General features: G+C 40.2%; 1 protein-coding gene across 10 annotated transcripts in view; it reads right to left on the minus strand.

Annotated features, from left to right (window-relative positions):
• NAV2 (neuron navigator 2) overlaps positions 1-21,689 on the minus strand; it is a 538,301-nt gene that overhangs the window by 170,229 nt on the left and 346,383 nt on the right. For all 10 annotated transcript variants that reach the window (XM_060275159.2, XM_088668311.1, XM_035117262.3 and 7 more), the window contains one exon: positions 7,697-7,814. In XM_060275159.2, coding sequence (XP_060131142.2) covers positions 7,697-7,814 — 118 coding nt within the window. The remainder of the gene's footprint in view (positions 1-7,696; positions 7,815-21,689) is intronic.

The following is a 21,689-nucleotide window of genomic DNA, read 5'->3' on the forward strand; positions in this document are numbered from 1 at the left end:
AAATAGCAAGAGTGGTAGAATTTTTTTTTTAGTATTCCAGATGGCTCAAGAGATATACCTTGCTCAAACAACTTCATCTAAACCACGTATCTTCAACCTTTTCAGACCCAGGAACCACATTTAATCCAAACATGCATTTGGGACCCATTTCTCAATCTTTTACCATATAGCTGTATGGTGGTAGTGCTTGTTTTGTGACCCACCTTGCATCAGGGTAAATGATCCACCAGTTGAAGACCAGTGATTTACACTATAGGTATAGGTTTGGATTTTAACTGCATACACAAGTACAGCATATCATCCAGTAGAACACACTAGTCATAGTGGAGAGTGGACACCAGGTCAAAGTGGAGAGTTTTGACTAAACATGATCCACCTGGAGAAGGAACTGGCAAGCCACTCCAGTATCCCTGCCAAGAAAACTCCATGGACTAGTCCCCTACTTTAGGGCAAAAAACTATCAGTTTAAGCAGCATAGTATACAGATATTAAACAGATCTCTATGCATAACAAGAACAAAATAATTGCATGGCAGAAATACCTACATTTGCAAACACTCTTTCTGTTTTCTCCCACTATACTACATGCTACACATACATAAATATGGCAACTGGGTGAAAACATGCCTTAACAAAAAGAATGGTCTTTTAAAGTACTCATTCCATACATTCTCAGAAGATGAATTATAGCTTTTTTCTTCTCCATGTCAAAAGAGCAAATTAAATGGCTTAACTCCACATTAAAGCAGACTGTGGATTGGCCTAACTTTTGCTTCTCGTACACTGAGCGGATCAAAAACTGGAAGGCAGCCTAAAGGAATGCTTTTCTTCAACTCTTTGGTGACAGGCACATTCCAAGACTACTAGCTTCTACATGGAGACGCAGAGTATTAAATGTATATGGCAACATCTCCTCTATGCTATAAGCGACAGCGAAGTATTCCTGAAATAGCTTTGCTGGGCAGCTGCTGGTTTCTCCAAACATATATAGAAATGAAAAGTCACCCGCAAACAAAATCCCTTACATCTGCCAGCAGCATTTTGCAGGGTGTCTGTAGGTATGATGAACCTTGCTTGGTTCTGCTTTTGCATGGATCATACCATATTCAGGACTAGATAAGTACATCTAGGAAGATGTCCTAGTCAGCAGAAAGTTTTATCAGACTGCCGTGCTCTCCCCTTCCCTCCAATCATAAGATACAACCGTATGCCATGAAAAGGAGGGGCTTTCAAACACTAATGTTGTGTTCAATCTGTTCCTTTCCCATATAGGAGTCAGGGGTGGAATCCAAAGGAGTGAGAGGATGGAGTACAAGCAGTGAAAGCACTAAGACCATCCAGTCAAAACCATGGCTCTCCTTTCACAAAAAGAAGGGGGGGGCATGAGCAGTGCAATGTAGGACCTGGAAACTCACACAAGAGGTACTGCTGCATATGAGCCATGATTAATGCTCCCCTGCTGGTCTCAGCAAAGCTTGATGATAACGCATGCTGATGGCTTTGAGATGTGGTAGCAGCTGAAAGCTGTCTTTTGGGTGTTCACAATTCAAAATGATAATCACACTAATAGTGTGTGTTAGGGTCTTTTTTTAAAAAAATGCTCATTCCAGTGAATTTCTTCCAAAATTATTATGACTCTAGCAAGTCGAGAGAGAGAGAGAGAGAGAGAGAGAGAGAGAGAGAGAGAGAGAGAGAGAGAGAGAGAGACCACACTTCCATAAACTGCCTGCTGACTTGGGAAATATAATTTGAGCAAGAGATTTGTCATGCTGTTCTGATCCATCTACACAGTTCTTATGTTCTTCTGGAGGTCATTTTGCTTCTTTATAAAGTGCACTTATTTGTAAAGAGCTGCATTATATGTTCAATTTTCATTAAAAGTAAATTTGCTTTATGGTTCTTTCTTGTTTTTCCCCAATATGCAGTCTGTATGAAAGTGGATTTTCTGTACTGATTAAAAATCCACTTCAAGTTTTCCACAAGCTCTAGTATATCAGAATCTGGAGATGTTCCAATCCAGGTTTTATTGTGGACTGAGTCTTTCCATTGCCTATTAACAACATTCATTTCAGAAGAGCTAAAATATGACTTTAGGGTCATGTGTGGAAAAGTTCTAAGAGGTGATTTTGACTCGTATGAAGTGCATCAGTACTAAGGAGGTTGATGAACATGGAGCATAGAGTCTCAAAATCAATCCAGACCAAAATATCTAGGGTTGAAGCTCTGGGGTTACCTTTCTGGATGAGTTGTGATGTTGTAGCTTCCATTTCATGAGCTATAGTAAAACTGTGATCACAATCACTATAGGTGCATATTATCACCTCAGATGTGACAATGATATTCACTTTGTCTACAGCTAGTATATGGGATGCAAATGACTTACAATTTTTAAGTGTCAAATTGAGAGATTAAAATAGGAGCAGGTGTGCTTAAAGATGAGTTTTCTATTTAATGGAAATGGGTGGGGGTGGAATCTTACATGTGAACAATTCAGTGTTCTTAAACAACTGAACCCAAACGTATTAAAGCAAGGGGAAGAGGAAATGGAAAAAGAGAATCAAGTCAAGTGCTCCTACTCTTGAAAATATACAACTTTTTTTCCTGTCTTCATTATAGTTTTCATGGGTAAAAACTATTGGTCTGCACGGAAGGCAAACTTTGGTTTGCATCCTGTTTTGGAAAATGGGTCAGTTCACAAACACCTCAGACAGCTTTGAGTACCACCACTTGCTTTGCCTTGGGTCTGAAGCCTTGCTTTAGAAAATCAAAGGTTTCAGGTGTATATGCATTGACTAACATGAAGAAATACACAGGGGAAACTTTTTTTAATTATTTTTTTTTACAGAAGTAGATTAACTTTTCAGGAACAGGAACACTTTCTGAGTTAATGAGGCTGCCCAAGTGCATGTGTGGTAGGTTTTTTGGTGTCGAAATTTACAGTTTGAGGGTTTGTTTTTAAAGTGAAACTTATAACGAAAAAGTTATAGGCAGAATTGGATGGAATTTGCAGGCATTGCAACCCCTTCTGAAGGGATGAAGCTTGCTAAATTTCAGGCAAAAGGGTTTTTATGCAAAAGTCTTGGGGAAGTGGATTTTCATACCTAACTCATCTGTGATTCTGGGGACACCTTTTATGAAAATGGCATACATAGCACAGGTGCAACTAGGTGAGTAACTTCCAAAATTTCAGAAAGATAGGTGCAGGGGTTATGGAATTATGATGAATGAAAACCCATGCGAGGCTGTGCTTTTGTTTTGTGTTCATTTAACAGTAAGTGGTAAATTCCTTCTACATTCTATCCTGTTTCGCTGGGACTGGAGCCCTTGGGGATACATGGTAATGAATACCAGAGCCTCTTCCATTCCAGGTCCGGTTTGGTGGAAGGCAAAGCAAATCAGGACCCTGGGCAGCTCCTGGTAGGCCCTGCTAGTTGAGTTTGGGAACTGATGCATTAGCTGAAACAGAGTCCTCTGCAGGCAGTGCAGTGCAATATTCTTGTTGAAGAATATTGCACAAGAATTGTACACCGTGTTCAAAGTTTAGTCACACCATAGATTGGTATAACAGCAGGTAAAGGTAAAGGACCCCTGGACGCTTAAGTCCAGTCAAATTTGACTACTAGGTCCACTTTCAGGCTGAGGGAGCAGACAGCTTTTCCGGGTCATGTGGCCAGTGCACAGAACACTGTGACAAGTGCCAGAGTGCACGGAAATGCCGTTTACCTTCCCACCACAGCATTCCCTATTTATCTACTGTGCTGGTATGCCTTCAAACTGCTAGGTTGGCGGGAGCTGGGGCAAAGCAATGGGAGCTTACTCTGTTGCGCAAATTCGAACTGCCAACTTTAGCAGTTTTATTTTCAGTTCCTTTCCTAATTACCACTAACCTGGGATTCACCTTTTTCACAGCTGCCACGCCACGGCTGGGTTGTCATCTTCATCAAGTTATGCACTATGAGCCCAACGTCTCATTCCTGGTCAGTCACCATCAGTTTAGACTCCAATAACATATTTGTGAAGTTAGGACTGCCCCCCCCCCAATATGCATCACTTTACTCTTGCCTGCATTGAATTACAGTTGCCATTTTAATCCTCATTCATCTAATATGACAAGAGCATTTGGTGTTCCTCAGAGCCCCATTTTTGGGGTTCTGGCTGCTTCATTGATCACCCCTAACTCTAGATCATTTAGGAGGAAGTTAAAAACCAGAAAATGAATTCTGCTGAGATTCTCATTTTAAAATCTTCTCTTGACAATGTGTATCTGTATTTTTAGGGACACAGGTGGCGTTGTGGTCTAAACCACTGAGCTTAGGGTTTGCCATTCAGAAGGTCAGCGGTTTGAATCCCTGCGATGGGTGAGTTCCCATTGCTCAGTCCCAGCTCCTGCCCACCTAGCAGTTCGAAAGCAAGTCAAAGTGCAAGTAGATAAATAGGTACCGCTCCGGCGGGAAGGTAAACGGCGTTTCCGTGTGTTGCTCTGGTTCACCAGAAGCGCCTTTGTCATGCTGGCCACATGACCTGGAAGCTGTATGCCGGGTCCCTCGGCCAATAACACGAGATGAGCACTGCAACCCCAGAGTTGGTCACGACTGGACCTAATGGTCAGGGATCCCTTTACCTTTACCTTTTATCTGTATTTTTGTTCGTGCTTAAATTTTGGGGTTAACTTTTAAAATTGGGTTAGGAATGTGTAAATTAATCAGATATTAATGTATTAAAAAGTTGTTGGTGAAAAGAGCAGACTAGCTAAAGCACAATGGATGTTGATGAAATTGTATATATGTCACCCATGTCCAGGCAATGTGAGAGAAAAGAAGTGAATGAGGTCAAAGATGGACCACCCCTGAAGCCTCTCGCTAGTGAAGACCCACTATATTTCTTTTAGTGCTTTTGGCCGAAAATGTCAAATGTCAAAGTTCTTCTCTTGTTCATTCTAATTTGTGCTAATGGACTTCTTGAGTGTTCAGCTCACTGTTATTTCATCCACGTGGGCGACAAGACCATATGGATGGATCATTAAAGGAAATAATTAACTTGACAAACTGGCAAAAGTGGAAGAAGAGCAGGAAACACTCCAGTGCTGTGAGCTGCAGTGCATCCCTAGTTTCTGCAGATCACAACCTGAGCTGATGATGCCAGCAACATATGGAGCTTTTATCACTACTGAGAAAATAAATACACTCAGCTTATTCAGTTGCAATAATCTTCAAGGTTAATGAGGCCCATGCTATTTAACAAACAACTGAGGGCTGGTATATGCAACCAAGTAAATCATTTGATTTATCTACAGTTGCTCACTGTGCTCCTCATATAGGCAGATTGGAAGCTGCATGTACAAACTGAGGCTCACAAACAACACAGTATGCTGAGTGCATAGCAAGCAGTTATGTGTCTTGCTTTTCTTAAATTAATTACAGCCGTAGAGAATTCCTGGTTGTTATCAGGATCACAGCATACACAGAGAAGAGGTTTATCTCTCCCCAGTTCCCCAAGAAAATCTACTCTGGACAGCAATGAGTTATAGTAAAAATAAGTTTTATTTATTTCCTTAAAATTATATACCACTTGATTGTTTTAAAAAAAACCTCAAAGTGGTTTGCAGAAAGAATAAAACAATGAAATTATCAGTAAAAACAGTTAAAAATAACAATTTTAAACCTTCAAAAATATTGACAATGAATAATAAGCCAAAGAAACAGATTAAAACATGTTAACATTCTGCATGTCTGCATAAAAAAGGTAAAGGTACAGGACCCCTGACAGTTAAGTCCAGTCGTGAACGACTCTGGGGTTGTGGCGCTCATCTCGCTTTACTGGCCGAGGGAGCTGACGTTTGTCAGCAGACAGTTTTTCCGGTTCATGTGGCTAGCATGACTAAGCTGCTTCTGGCAAAACCAGAGGAGCGCACAGAAACGCTGTTTCCCTTCCCTATTTATCTACTTGCACTTTGACATGCTTTTGAACTGCTAGGTTGGCAGGAACTGGGACCGAACAACAGGAGCTCACCCCGTCGCAGGGATTCAAACCGCTGACCTTTCGATCAGCAAGCCCAAGGCTCAGTGGTTTACATCACAGCACCGCCCACGTCCCAAGTCTGCATAGGCTTGCTTAAATTTAAATGTTGTTGGCAGGCACTGAAAAGAGCGGATATGTCTTCCTGGTGTCAACAGGCAGGGAATTCCAAAGCTTTGGTGCTGCCATGCTAAAAGGCTGATTTCTTACAAATGCAGAATGAGTATTATGTGGTACCTGTAACATTTCAGATCTGCAGATCAGAGTGGTTGAGTCTGAAAATATGGAGTAAGGCGATCTTGCAGGTAAACTAGTCCCAAACTGTTAAGGAGTTTAAATACTAGTATTAACACATTGAGCTTCACCTAGTGACCAATCAGCAAACAGTGCAGATTACTGAGTACAGGAAGTAAATGCTGACAAGGTCTCACTCCTGTCAACAGCTGCGCTGTCAACACCAGTTTTTGGGTCAAATGCAAAGGAAGCCCAACATAGAGAACACTGTGGTGATCCATTAGTTCCCATTACTGTTAATAAGAACTACTTCTTAATCTTTTACTAAAACTCATAGCTGGACAGGGGGGATTTCTGGTGGGGGGGGGACAGCAAAGGAGACAAAGGATAAACCTCTACTCCCTGCATGCTGCAATCTCAAATCCAAACAAACAATCACCACTGCTGCAATTAATTTAAGAAAAAGAAGAAACATAGCATCAAGTATAACAGCTACTTTGGCCCTGACTCTATGAGGTAAAAACTTTGTATTTGAAGTGATATGAAATTTCTATCTTATATTGAGTCTGTGATTGAAGGTGTAATTATCAAGTGATGAACTTGAATTTGTGAACCAGAACTTAAGAGTGCAATCCTATGCATGTGTGCTCAGTTGTGCCACTGAATTCAATGGGACATCCCCAGGCAACTGTATAGGACTGTAACATTAGAAACTTACAGTATTTTCAAGGATCTGCTAGTTCTTGCCCTTAGATCTCTGCTTTGATTCATATAACCTCTCAGATTTAAGTTTCTTTTTTGTAAAACTTAAATAATAATAATAATAATCTCATTTATTAATTGCTTCTTATGAAGCATCTCAAAGCAATTTCACAATCCAGAATAGAAATGTTAAGAATTCTGTGCATAAACACTACCATCTAATACCTACTTCTGAAGCCAAAACTACAGCAGACAGCTAGCTAATGCATCAATTATTTCAATATTAATCAAAAAGAAAAGAGGAAATACCAGTAATAAAAAATGGAATGCTCAGTAGCAGTTATTTAAAAATCCAATGTGACTATTATAAAGTTTGTCATCAGCTTCGTTTTGGCTTTAGGTGTGTGCATGATATACTGCTTTGACAGATCTTTTCAGCAACAAATAATTACCACAAACCATTCCCATGCTTTTTTTAAAAAAATCAAACTAATAATTACAGCATGCATGCCCATAGCACTTTCTATATCTATATGATTTTAGAATGATTTTTTTCCAGGTAATTATTATTATGAACACTATATCTGACTTTCTAAGCTATTGTACTATGATTTTATGTGTGCACTGCCTTTAAAGCGCTGTTTGGCCCTGCAAAGCAGCATTAAACATATTTTCTTTTTCACATGAAAAAATGTTCCTGATGAGATGATTGTGGCTGTGATATAACAAAAGGCAAACTTACTTACCTACTACCTGGATGATTTCAGCCAGTAAAACCCCATCAGTCACATCTTGTTGCAGATCTTTTATCAAACGTTTATGACCAGATTTTGCTAAATAGTGATTGGCCCAGTCTGTATAAATCTGTAAAAAGCAGAGAGCGGATTAAAAGATACGTATTAATCACATCATCTAATTGGCTTTTTAAACCATAATTTTATCAAGCCAACTAGCTAAAGCCAACCACCAAGGTTTGCAATCCCTGGACTATAGCGTTTTTCTTCTTTTTCCCTGAGCTGATTGAAACAAAGTTAGCAACATTAAAATTCAAGGCATTGTGCTAATCAAGTATTCAGCTTATTATAGCTGGTCTTTCTTGTATAGAGAAATTTGACATCAGAGCTGGAGGAAACTAAAGAAAGCTTCTAAACATGCTAAAGCCTGAATGGGTTATCAGACATGGAACTAAACAGTCTGCAAGAGAGACTGGGCTGAATTTCTCTATTTATGCTAAATAATTCAATGTCCTAGTACTGAAAAAGCTGAAGCATATTTTTGCAGCAAACGTTAGACATTTTTACATTTAAAAAATTTCTGTAAATGATCCACAGTATTTTTAAACCAATTACTGGTAGGTTTATTTAAATTGGTAAATTCTTTTTGGATGCAGTTAGCAAGAAACCTAAATGATATTGCTATTCACTTTACTTGTGAAACATTCTCCTTACACATTACCAGCTCACAGTTCCAAAGCTGGTATACCAAATTAGATTTGTGAAACATTTATCCCATTCGTCCTAAAATATCCTCATATGTCTATGAATATCTTCACTGGTAACGTCTAATATTGTTTCTAAAGGATTTATATATTAGTCCTGAATATACTTTGTGAGCTTTCTATGTAAGGAATTCAGAAAAAAATTGGGAAAGTTCCTACTTTGATAACATTCATATCCAAGTTATATTTCATTTTTTTTAAAAAAAATATCCTATGTATTATATAGCCATTTTTTAAATGGCTGACAGTACTGCACTAATTGGTGACATAACCTGAATAACCTTTGTATGGTAATTCTATCCTGCACATAAAATATAAGACATTTGCTTGCATTATTTTTAAGAATGCAAAAGCACATGTAGACCAGAGATGAGATATCTGATCGTTGCAGAGTTGTATTGCATATTGCAAAAACATTCTTAGGGAACAAGCTCTTTTAGTTAAGAAAGAATATTGCATTTAAACACAATTCTTCAAAGAAAAAGTCAGCCATCTTCACACCCCAGTAAGAACTATGTGGCATAGGGCAGACTGTGGTTATATGGCACCCTGAGTGTTGCAAAATGTGGTGCCCCCCAATATTTCTTATTTTCATGCCCTCCTTCCTCTAGCCTTCCATTCTGCGCCCCCGTGGAAAATGCTGCCCAAATAACAGTAATTCATCAGATCTAGGCAGACGGGATGAATGATGTTTAGCAGGTCATTTCATTTTGTCACTGCTATGATTTTCATAATTTTAATCAAAGCCCCCCCCCTGCCCCCCGCAAACCATCCTCTTGTCATATCACTTTTACATCATTCTTGTAAACCTAGTTCTTTAATGCACTGGAAAGATTAACTAAACATAATACCAAAAAAAACACCCTGCTATTAATAAAGCAGTTGACAGAATTACAATGAACAACTTTGTTATTTAGTTACAGTACAAACTCAGATAGACACAGAATGTTCAGCGTATTAGCCAAAAAGAAAGTAGTTTAGATATAAGCTGATACAGTCTAGAAAAGGACAGGGGGAAAGCTACATCTTGACACATTTGAAAATGAGAATTGTTATTAATATCATCCATTTGCTGAAGACAAAATTATTCAACCATATGCATATTTGAATCTAATAGAATTATTTGTAGTGGAAGGAAGAGATGTTGCCTGTGTTTTTGCTTTACAGCACAATTCTATGAATGCTAAATTACAAAGGACATTGCTCATTTTAAGCAACACCTTACTTTACATGCATTGCAAGGTCTTTTTGCACACATTAAACTAATTATGGAAGCATCGCAGAATAGAAGCAAGAGATTGCTTGAGTTTGCAGCTTCCTCCAGTTTTGCAAGACCCTAGGAATTTCACCAATCTAGCCCTAGTTCAGTTATTGCAGAAGATAGCATAATGTGATGCCCAGCATTTTCTTATTGTCCATTGATAAACCAGTCAAAATCTGCATTGCAATTGACAAATTCAAGTGGCTGAAAAGATTAACAAATACTGTAGATAGACACAATGACAGAACCAGGAAGATTATGCTTATGACTGTTTATAACAACAACAATATATGTATCATTTTTAACAAGACATTAACTAACTGAATCCAGGCAAAAACTCTGAAGCATTGCACAGAGTTCTGAAAAAGTGTTATAATTAATCAAACCATGAGTTCATCAACCCTGGAACTGTCCACTCATGACTGGCAGCGCAGTCCAAAGTCTCAAGCCCAGACTTTCTCCAGTTCTTCTGCCAGAGTTACTTTTAACTGGATATGCAAGAAATTAAAATTGTGACTTTCTGCAGGCACAGCAAGTGCCTTGCCAGCAAGGGTCAAGCAAGATTTGAGAGTGGCAGTTTCCACCTCTAGCTTATTCTTCCCATAGTTTCTGTCTGCCACCTCAAGTGCTTTCCTCCATCCCAGTCAAGCTTTCAGGTAGGGCTGTAGCTTATTGATAGAGCATCTGTGTTTGCTGTTCCATGCTTTCCAGATTCAATCCCTGGAATATCCAGGTAAGGCTAGGGTAGACTCCTGTCTGAAATCCCGGAGAGCTAGATGTTGCTGAACTATAACTCCCATCACACCCAGCAAGCATGGCCAATGACCAGGAATGATGGGAGTTGTAATTCAACAACATATGGATAGCCAAAGGTACCCTGCACCTGCTGTAGACTAGTGGTCTGGCTCAGCAAAAGGCACCTTTCAATGTTCCCTTATTCCTCAAATAATGAAAGTAAGTTAGGCTGGGGGTGGGGATAGGGATGGAGAAGCACTTGGGGAGAGGAGCTATAATTGGCAAGAAAGGACAATGGTTTACTTATGCTCCAATTCTGGCTCTTAAGAATTGAACCCCGTGCCTCTCATTCTGCATGATTGCTGCCATCCAATATGGACCTTCTGTTCCCTGTAGATTTTTTAAAATGATGCTAAAAACATGGATTCATGGATTTAAAAAACCTGCTATTAAATCACGACAGTTGCCTCTAACACATAAATGATGAAGAGCTATATGTGAAAAAGAGTTCCATGCACACCCTTTTCATACCCTGGGTTTGAATTAGGGATGTGCCAGGTCAATATTGTTTTTCCAAATATAACCCAGCATTTTTCAGTTCACTGCTGATAGACTAAAGACAGAACAATCAAAGTTCTGACAGATGACCTCATAAAGTCAATATAAACAGGACACTGCCTGTAAGAAAACAAGAGTAAGACCTAAGGAAACAACTATATTCTAAAATGTGTAAGCTTAAAGGCACAAGTTGGGGAAAGTATGTAAGGGTGGCTGTCAAACATGTGGCCTTGTCAAATGCTTTGACTGTCACACACCCACAACTTTTGGAGGGCCCAGAACAATGAACTGGTTATGACAGGTGAACTGGATTTATTCGGTAGACAAAGGACTCTTCTATCATGTGCACAAAAGTTCCCATGGAAATTTTGTTAAAAACTAAGCACATTTATTTTATTTACCCTTAGTTTCATCAAGCTGACAAACTCATTAATCAAGCACTGAGCTAAACTTCATTTTCTTAAAAGCTTAAAAGAGTGACATGATAAATGAGCAAGAGGCCCGCTCAGGAAATATGCTTTACTTGATGGGAAAAGGGGTGGGGTGGGGTGGGGAAAGAAACCTATCAAACTGTGATTTCACTTGAGTAAATCTCCACTGGGATCCTAGTCTCTGGGACTTTTCATTTTAGAGAAAAGGTGAGTAAGAGGCAGGATGACAGAAATGTATAAAATAATACAGGTAAGGAGGCGGGGGCTAGATAGAAGCTTTTCTCCATCTTTCTAGAACTTGTGGACATTCAGTGAAGCTAAATGTTGGAAGACTCAGAGCAGACCCAAGAAAGTATTTCTTCACAGAGTGCATGGTTAAACTATGGATTCTGCTTCTATGAGAGGTAAAGATGGTCGCCAGTGTGGGTAGCTTTAAAAGAGGATTAGACAAACTCATGGAGGATAAAGCTATCAATAGCTACAAGCCATGATGGTTGTGCTCTGCCTCCACTTTCAGGCTATTATGCACCTGAATAGCTGTTGCTGGAAAGCACAGAAGGGGAGAGTTCTCAGGTCCTGCTTGCAGACTTGTCACAGAGGTATCTAGTTGGCCACTGTGAGAACAGGATGCTGAACTAGACGGGCCTTTGGTCCCATCCAGCAAGCTATTCTTTTGTCTTTGTTCATACAGATGAAGGCTGGGCTATAAATATTTTAAATTAAAAAATTAATCAAGAACAAATAAGAATGGTCTTATTTGTGCAGAGCAAATGTGCATTTGGAAGCTCCCTTGGAAATTTTTATTTGTCACACACAACTACTTTCTGTAATGAAATGCCTGTGTTCCTGACTTTGCTTCTCATTGCCAGTTATTAACAATGAAATACATTTCCCTCTGCTGTCCCTCTGAACATTTTCCTTTGAAGAGATGTGTGTGAATCAGACACTCATGAGTATGACTCAAGGAGATACCACAGTAACAGCTGAGCACTGTATTTTTGATAGCAAATACCATAATTAGAACTGACTAAAGAGTGTGCTCCGCTCCTTGATGGCTGACAACGTTAGTCACAAAAAAAGCCCCGCATGTGTTAAAATGCAGTGCCTCTCATGGTGCTATCTAAAACCACAAGGGACTGTTGAGATTCACACTATGCTTAAACTTAGCATCAGCACTCTGAGGTGATCCTCACAGGAACATTCACATTTCCTGCTTGTCACAATCCCAAGTGTAAAATAAAGTGTAAAACACAGCCCTGGTCAAAACTTAATTTACCTAAAGGGCAATTTTAATTTGGGAGCGAGAGAAGATGCCTCTGCCTTAAACTCCCACTCTCTCTTGCCATCAAATTCTGAAGCTACAAGATGAGCTTGTCTCAACTCTTTTCACTCTCAGTTGGCGCTAAATAATCCTCAAGGGGCTGAACTTGGCTTAGGAACGTCCAGTTACTTGACTCCTATTTTAAAGTATTGTCAGCTGGTACTTTTGCTTTTGAATACCTTGCTTCTGAATCATATTTTAACATCAATGTTCTCTCAGCTGGCCTCTTAGTTGAGTAATGTAGTGCTTAAAGTGTTGGATTAGGACATGGTATGCCAGTGTTGGATGGTATATCAAATCCTCATTCAGGCATGATGAAGTTTATTGCGTGATCTTGGGCCAATCACTACCTTGCAGCCTAACCTGCTTCACAGGGTTGGTGTGAAGAAAAAACAGGAAGGGGAGAGGTGGGAATTCTGTCCTTTTGAGTGTGTTTGTTCTACTTGAGAGAAGGACACCTTTTGTGAGGGGAAGTTGTCTTCTCCTGGGCTGGGAGCACAATCCAGGATTCCTCTTAATCCCCTGCCAGAGCTTGTTCCCCTCTCACAAAGAGGACAAGTCATCTGAAATTCCATTAGGAGACTTTCCCCATGCTAAGTGTCCTCTCCCACTTGAGCAAACAAAAGACAAAAGGAAGGATGATATAACCATAGAACAAGTAACCGTGCTACGATTTTTGGATTAGTTCTTAATTTTTAACATTTATTTAAACTTACTTAACTTATACATTTTTAATTAAATGGGGGGGGGGGAGCCAAGCGAAAGTATTGTCATGCTTCAAAAAATGACATAGACTTGCATAATTTACAGTCTAACAGTTTTTGTCATACATTAACACGGGCAAAAACTTATGGTAAAATTGCACTGGTCGTGTTACGCCAAAGCCACTCCCAGAAGTCAGCACAACATTTCTAGGTAGTTGGGCAAAAAAACCCAACACATATGAAGGTATTAGATGCACTTCTGAACTAATTTCAAACTTCTGTGCAGATGTGTGCTTATGAAACCAAAATTTATTCCAAACACTTTAACACAGTTCAGAAATGTGAACTTCCTTACTGACATGCATCTTGGGTCTTAACTTATGTCCTCAACAAAAAAGAACTCTCGTATGTATTTCTATTATTCTTAATACTCAAGACTACTGCCTGGGCATCCTCATCTCCCCACAAACTAGGTACTTTATGCCTGCCATATACCTCATTGATTTATTTGACTCTGCAATTGCCTTCCTTGGACAGGCTTCTGAAGCAGGAGTGTTAGTATAAAGTTACCCCTTTTAAAATCTTACTATTTTTTTTTTGAAATTATATCTTTTGTGGCTCCTAGGAATTTGAGTTCCTTTAAAACTTTATGATATTTAACAGTGTACTTACTCTTGCTATATGCTGGTTGTACTTGTTATAGAAAAAGTGCAACTCAAACATATGTAGCAACCTTTACTATCAGAATAAGCACTTCCGGGTGTATGTGCATGCAATCATCTTTTATTTTTATTTTTAAAGGGTGTCAGAAGTAGAAACTTGTCTGTATAGATGGAACACATTGGGTGAGTAGCAACACTTTTAACTGTCTGAAGGATTTTTTTCTGCCTTCAGAAAATGATTTTTTTTTTCTGACCTAGGACCAGTCCAAGACATTTAGGAGCCTGAGGCAAAATAAATAGTGCTTCCCTTTACACATAGCTGCCAAGTTATCCCTTTTTTTAAGGGAAATTCCCTTATGCTGAATAGGCTTCCTTGTGAGAAAAGGGAAAACTTGGCAGCTATGCCTTTACATCAAGGTGCATGGAAATAATCAAAGCCAGCCAAGTTATTTTGACATCTGAGGCAGAAAATCCCACAAATCCCACCCACCCACCCCCGCTGTAAAGATACCACCACCACCACAAATTAAGTAACTAACAATATGCTACATTTCTCAATGCCCCAAATCAGCTGACTGAAGCAGCTGCCTCACTCTGCCTAATGGTAGGGCTGGCCCTGGAAGCCTCTTCTCACATAATTCCCTTACAATACAGCTTGCATGCATTAAGATGGCTTTAGAGTCCTCAGGTATTACTCCTTTAAAACAAGCAAACAAATGACTTATCTGAAAAAAGTCACAGACAGGAAGTCACAATAAACATGGAAACCGAATTTCAGCATCTCAAACAGACAACATCAACCTCAGGGTAACACCACAGTAATGAGAACAAAACCAAGCTATGAACTGCTTACTCTTTTATAGTGATCACAGGAAAATTTACTTTGCTCACAAGCTGGGACCCAGAAATTCATACTTACTGTATTGACATAATATTTAAAATGAAGGTAGAATATCCATTTACAATGCAGCCTGCTCTTCTTTGTCAAGGGATGTACAGTGGAGGGTGAAATATATGCTGGCATGTGAAGCCTCAGTAGTTAATTTTAGTGGAGGTCATGAATACACCCTGATCAGATATTCTTACACAGGAATGTTTGCTGCATTAGTACACCCACCCTGACACAGTTCATGCATGTGTCTCAGCCCCCATAACCCTGTCACTGCCACCTTTTCTTTTCTAGTTTTCTTCTGCATAATCCTGAGCACCCTTTAAAATATCATTATTCTATCATTTCATAACATTTATATACTGCTTGATTGTAGAAATAAACATCAAAGCAGTTTACAAAAAAGCTAAAACGAATTTCCACTAAAAAAAATTTACAACCATAATTAAAAACATCCAAAAGGTTAAAACTGCAATAGAAAAGACCTAAACAAATGAAAACTTGTACAAACATTCTAACCATCTGGATAAAGGTAAAGGGACCCCTGACCATTAGGTCCAGTCGTGACTGACTCTGGGGTTGCGGTACGCACCTCGTGTTATTGGCCGAGGGAGCCAGCATACAGCTTCCAGGTCATGTGGCCAGCATGACAAAGCCACTTCTGGCGAACCAGAGCAGCGCACGGAAATGCCGTTTACCTTCCCGCCGGAGTGGTCCCTATTTATCTACTTGCACTTTTTTGGCGTGGCGTGCTTTCGAACTGCTAGGTTGGCAGGAGCTGGGACCGAGCAACGGGAGCTCACCCCATCATGGGGATTTGAACTGCCGACCTTCTGATCGGCAAGCCCTAGGCTCGGTGGTTTAACCCACAGCGCCACCCGCGTCCCAAGCATCTGGATAAATAAGAATGTCTTCAACAGGCACCAAAACAATACATGAAACACCTACTGTTTTGAGGAGAATATATCCAAGCAGGTAAATATTTCATAGCTATGGAACACCACAGCACATGTCAGCCCCAAGATATTACATTAAAAAGTACATGAAGTTGTTATATCCAATAGTATGCCAATGATCAGTTATTTGCCTTTGATTTTAATGGGGTGGTGGCATGCACAGATTAGATATATTAAACTAGCATAGCTTGAAATTGTTTTACACTTAAACAACATAAGTACCTGTGCCTTTAAAGGCAATAATTCAGCTTTTCCACAATTTAAGACAACTGTCCCTTCTTCTCACTAGCCCCACCCATTTGAGAGTTACAAATCCTACTAATTATGTGCAGATGGACTAGAGTAGGCCATTTTTTCAGAACATGACAACAACAAAAGCATTAAAACCAAACACCAAAAGTCCCTTATTTCTGAAATGTTCGTCTAACTGTGAGCAGACAAAAAAAAGTTGAAATGTATATAGAACTTTGATCTGGGAATATACCTATGTTGTATTACCAAAAATGCATATTGCCATCTTCAAGTTGTAACTCGTTCTCTAACATATTGGGTGATATTTAACATCACATTGGTGAACTTCTGCTCATGCAATGGAACTTCTTCTTCCTCTCCTTCCCAATCTGTTCTGGAGGTCCCCCATACTCTAGAGCACAGATTGAGGAGGTACATGAAGGTTACAGGATAAAGAGGCAAAGATGAAGCCCTCTTGCATGAGCAAAACCCATGGACACAATAAGATGCCACCTTTTTGCACTTTAAAGTGTGCTCAATTAGAGACACTGTCCAACTTCCATTGGAGGAAATAGTAAAATTTCCATTAATTTTATTGTAGCTTAACTTAATGAAGCTCAATTCATTGCAGAGTCTTTCAGATACTGTATTCTAATAGGAGCACAGCAGAGGAAATTTTATCATGCTGTGCAATACAAGTTTGACTGAACTGAAGGAAACAAGATTCAATGGAGATGAATTCTACAGAATGTACTGTTGAGATATGAAAAGAAATTCAAAAGTTTGCAATACCCATTCACAGGCGCTACTCTGTACTTGGAAACAAGGCGGCAAAAGATAGGCCCTGTAATGGTACAAAACTACTACAGCTCACAGTGTTTAAATAATGTAAATGTTTAAAAATATAATAGGAATTTTCATTTTCTCCCTAGACAGTGTGATTGTATGGCTTTGAGTTCCATTAAATAACATACATATATTTTTCGCATTGCACTACTATACAGTTTGTAAGCAGGTGTCCTTTGTTTTGGGTATGTAGTCCTCAATTTATCTACCTTACATTGCAATACAGTGAGGACAGGAATTGCATTTGAAATCCCACCAACTCAAGTTCATACTGCCATCAAATATTTCCAGCTTAATGCCTGCTGCTAAATAAGCGGTATTCGATATTGCAACAGACTGTCAGTTGATACGTCTACCCTCCCACCTGTTTTCACCCACCCTTTCTATAATACTTCATCCTCATTTTTCTCTTCTATAGTTCTCTTACTCCCCCTTCTCAGTGGGAAAGTCCTTTATAGCTGTCCTTAAAAGAGACAGGAAATTCCCTCTTAATCAGGATAGATCCCTTCTGCCTTAGCAATCACAGCCTGGTGCACAATCTAACTCCCTCACACAGCCCCCTTGCTCCCTGAGGAATGCATGTTTCGAAGAAGAAAAGAAAGGGGGAGGCAACGTTGTACCTGAAGAAATGTTTCAATCTGAAATTAGTACCCTATACTTCAAGACAGTCCAATAAAACCAGCCACCACATTTCTTGCTATCTGCCTCTACCTGTTTAGACTGTAGCTTCAAAGAACTGGGAGCACAAAAGCATTTCAAAATCAATGTTATCCTGTTAAAGCAGAAGTCTGCAGCCAATAAAGCCTTAGCAGGCAGTGAGGCTCATGAAGGATTGGAGTCTGGTTCAACTCCATTCCCCAATGAGACTCACTGACCTGTGGCATCAGGATGTGTCAACTCAAGTCCTGGGGGATCTGTATCAAAGGAAAATGGGAAAATTCCCCTGGGATTTGTGTTCCAATGGCTCAGAAAATGTACCAGGTTGGAAATAGACAAGTCAATACAACTTCAGAAAGTTGTACCCCCCAACCCACTTCCTTCCTTCTCATTCTCCATTTTGGGACTGGAAGGTTAGATGGGATAGTAAATCAGGCATTCTTCTCCAGCTCAGATTTGAATCCAATCCAAATAAGAATTCAGGGTCTCCTTAATGTTTCCTCAAAAAGGAGTTGAGTATTTATAACCCCCTGAGCTGGTATCTGGTTCTGATCCTGGTGAAATTTGCTGCCAGTGCTTTCAACTGAGCTAGTCTAGGTATAAATAGTATATATAGTAGAGAAATCCTTTTGTTTTAGTGCACAAGATGGGACTGGTTGGGCCTTCTAGCTCTAGAAGTTCATATATTTTGTAAATACTGTATAATCAGATTCTTTTTGTCCTCTTTTCCAAAATATAAACCACCTTCCTCCAGTGTGGTGTAGTGGTTAAGAGCGGCAGACTCATAATCTGGGGAACCAGGTTCGCGTCTCCGCTCCTCCACATGCAGCTGCTGGGTGACCTTGGGCTAGTCACACTTCTTTGAAGTCTCTCAGCCCCACCCACCTCACAGGGTGTCTGTTGTGGGGGGGGGAGGAGATTGTTAGCCGCTTTGAGACTCCTTCGGGTAGTGATAAAGCGGGATATCAAATCCAAACTCCTCTTCTTCTACCCTGCCCTCTCAAATATTTGTAACTATCAGCAGAACATTCTTGCTTAGAATCAGATATTTCCCAGTGACAGCAAAACAATGCTACTTAAGAGTAAAGAAAGTACAGTGGTACCTCTGGATACGAACAGGATCCGTTCCAGAGCCCCGTATGCATCCAGAGCAGTACTTACCCTGAAGTGCCGAATCTACGCATGCTCCCCGCATGATTCGGCACTTCTGCACACACGTGTGATGTTATTCGGCGTGTCTGCGCATACGTGAATCGCCAACCCCAGAAGTAACCCGTTCCGTTACTTCCGGGTTCGGCGTGTACCTATCCCGTGTCGTACGCAATCTGAAGCATATGTAACTAGAGGTATGACTGTAGCCACTTCAGTTGTTGATAGCCAGAGTACATTGCGTCCTCTGCAAAATGCATTATATTTTTGTAACATATTCCTCACCCATTTAGGAAGTTAGGGGAAAGCCTCTAGAACGTTTCTAAAGAGGGAATTAATTTAGACTCATGTGGGCAGATCAAGTTATTTACTTTTCATGAAGCAGTTAAAACAGCTGTAAAGCGTTACTGACTTCCTTCATAAAATAAACAGTCAAACTGTCATGCTCCTATCCTTTAGTTTGGAAAGCAAAGAGGAGAGACAGTTGCTATGTGTTGGTAGACTGTTGCCTACCATTTACTGGTAGGTATGAAATTCAAGCAAGCTTGGGTTATAAGAAGGCAGTGTCTCTCCATAAAGGGATGTGGGTGGCTCTGTGGTCTAACCCATCGAGCCTCACTCCATGTTTCAAATGGAACTGTGTCTGAGCAAGTTTCATGTGTTCCAATGGGCTTGTGCAAGACTTTCTGTTGATGCACCCATAGAGAAGTCTATAAATTGATTGGTTAAAGGAAAACATAAATTGGGACAAGAAAATGTGTATGGTCTACACGCCATGCAGTTAGAACTTTTCAGTTTTGGACTGCATTTTAAGGATGAGCCAAATGTTCTACTATGTGGTCAGCAGAAAAGTAACTAGTAGATTTTGGCAGAATAGGAGTCAGATGCTCAACAACTCAAAATAGAAACACGTGGAGAGGTTATATTGGAGAGTTTGGTCTAGAGTATTTCAATGAGGAGCAAGTAATGGTTGCAAGTGCTTTGTAATGACAGATTAGAGTAAAATAAGATAATGGTTGAAAAAACAGTAGCTATCATACATCAATAGATGGCAGCATTTATATTGGTGTATTGTCACACCTCATATACTTGGCAGTCACCAGATGCATAATTTGATATGTTCTGGGAGTTTCCCAATTTCACATCAAAGAACAGTGTTGCTGCCATAAATCTCCTCAGTTAGATTGTGTTAAATACCAGTATATCACACAGGTTTTTTTCAAATAATATGGTGCTGAATTAATTTCAAACAGGCATAGAAGATATAATCAAATTATCTTCTATTGGCCATCTGTTTCACAGATGTAAACAAAAGGAAATTTTCTACTGACTGATAACTTTCTAAATTAATTGTCTGTTGTGAACCTGCTGTCAGCTCGGTTGGTCTAGCTTCTATTTAGAGGTTTCTGGGTCAAAATACATTTTGTCATTACAAATTGACACTCTTTAAACTGTCTAGATCATTGCTGCAAAACAAAACTAGAGCCATGAGGAAGGTGAGGATGGTATCAAGTTTTTAAATTTGCCAGATTTCCAAATTTGCCCAGTGGGAAATGGGAAAAAGCTTTCGAAGAGTAATTACTTCTGTCTTCATTCAGTAATTTCATTCATTAATGGCTTAGCCCATACTGGCAACGTATTATTTAGAAGGCATACTGAGAGAGAGGGAGAGAGGGAGAGGGAGTAGGTGACAATGGAGAAGATAAAGAATAAGGTTTCACACTTCCCTAGTGATTAAAGGTGTTCAGAGCGCTACAACTAATTTTACAGTATTGTTGTTGTTGTTCAGTCATTCAGTTGTGTCCAACTTTTCGTGACCCCATTGTGCTGGTCCCATGGTTAATCCAAGAGGCAAAGTCCAGGTCTGGTCCATGGTCCAAAGAGTCAACGTAGAGTCAGTCTGATGTAGCCGAAGCAGGGTGCAGGGCAGGTAACCAGGCAAGGTCAGGAACAGGAACACAGGCAGGATCTGGCAAACAGCAATGTTGCTCCCGCAACCTGGGGTGGGATCTGACCGCCTTTTAACTCTGACGGGGTAATGGCCAGTCCCGATCCCCCGACGACACCACCCTGTCTCGTCTGAAGGCGAGCACTCCTCCTGCGAGCACTCAGGTTTCTCCTTCTCTCAGACCTGAGTCTCTGCAGCTTGGGAGACGCCGGTGAGTTACTAGACCCAGGAGCCTAGCCCGAGTCCCAGGTCATCACACCCATGGACCAGAGCATGCCAGGCACTCCTGATTTCTACTGCCTCCCGCAGTTTCATCAAATTCATGTTTGTAGCTTCTATAACACTGTCCAACCATCTTGTCCTCTGTCATCCCCTTCTCCTTGTGCTCTCAATCTTTCCCAGAATCAGGGTCTTTTCCAGGGAGTCTTCTCTTCTCATGAGGTGGCAAAGTATTGGACCCTCAGCTTCAGGATCTGTCCTTCCAGTGAGCACTCAGGGCTGATTTCCTACAGAATGCATAGGATTGATCTTCTTGCAGTCCATGGGACTCTCAAGAGTCTCTTCCAGAACCATAATTCAAAAGCATCAATTCTTCGGCGATCAGCCTTCTTGATGGTCCAGCTCTCACTTCCATACATCACTACTGAGAAAACCATTTTTTAACTATACAGACCTTTGTCGGCAAGGTGGTGTGTCTGCTTTTTAAGATGCTGTTTACAGTATTACTACAGTATTACTATCCCGAAATTCATATCCCGAAATTGGGGGAAGGAGCTGAAAGTGACAGTGGTTTGACTTAAGCTACCTGATGAGTTCACAGTTGAGCTGAAGGTATCACCAGTACCCCAGGGGCAGAGAGGATGGGCCATGTTGGGGTTGGATCCAAAGTCCTC

Source organism: Zootoca vivipara, chromosome 1 (genome assembly GCF_965207765.1).
Source record: "Zootoca vivipara chromosome 1, rZooViv2.hap1.1, whole genome shotgun sequence".
NCBI lineage: Eukaryota > Metazoa > Chordata > Lepidosauria > Squamata > Lacertidae > Zootoca > Zootoca vivipara.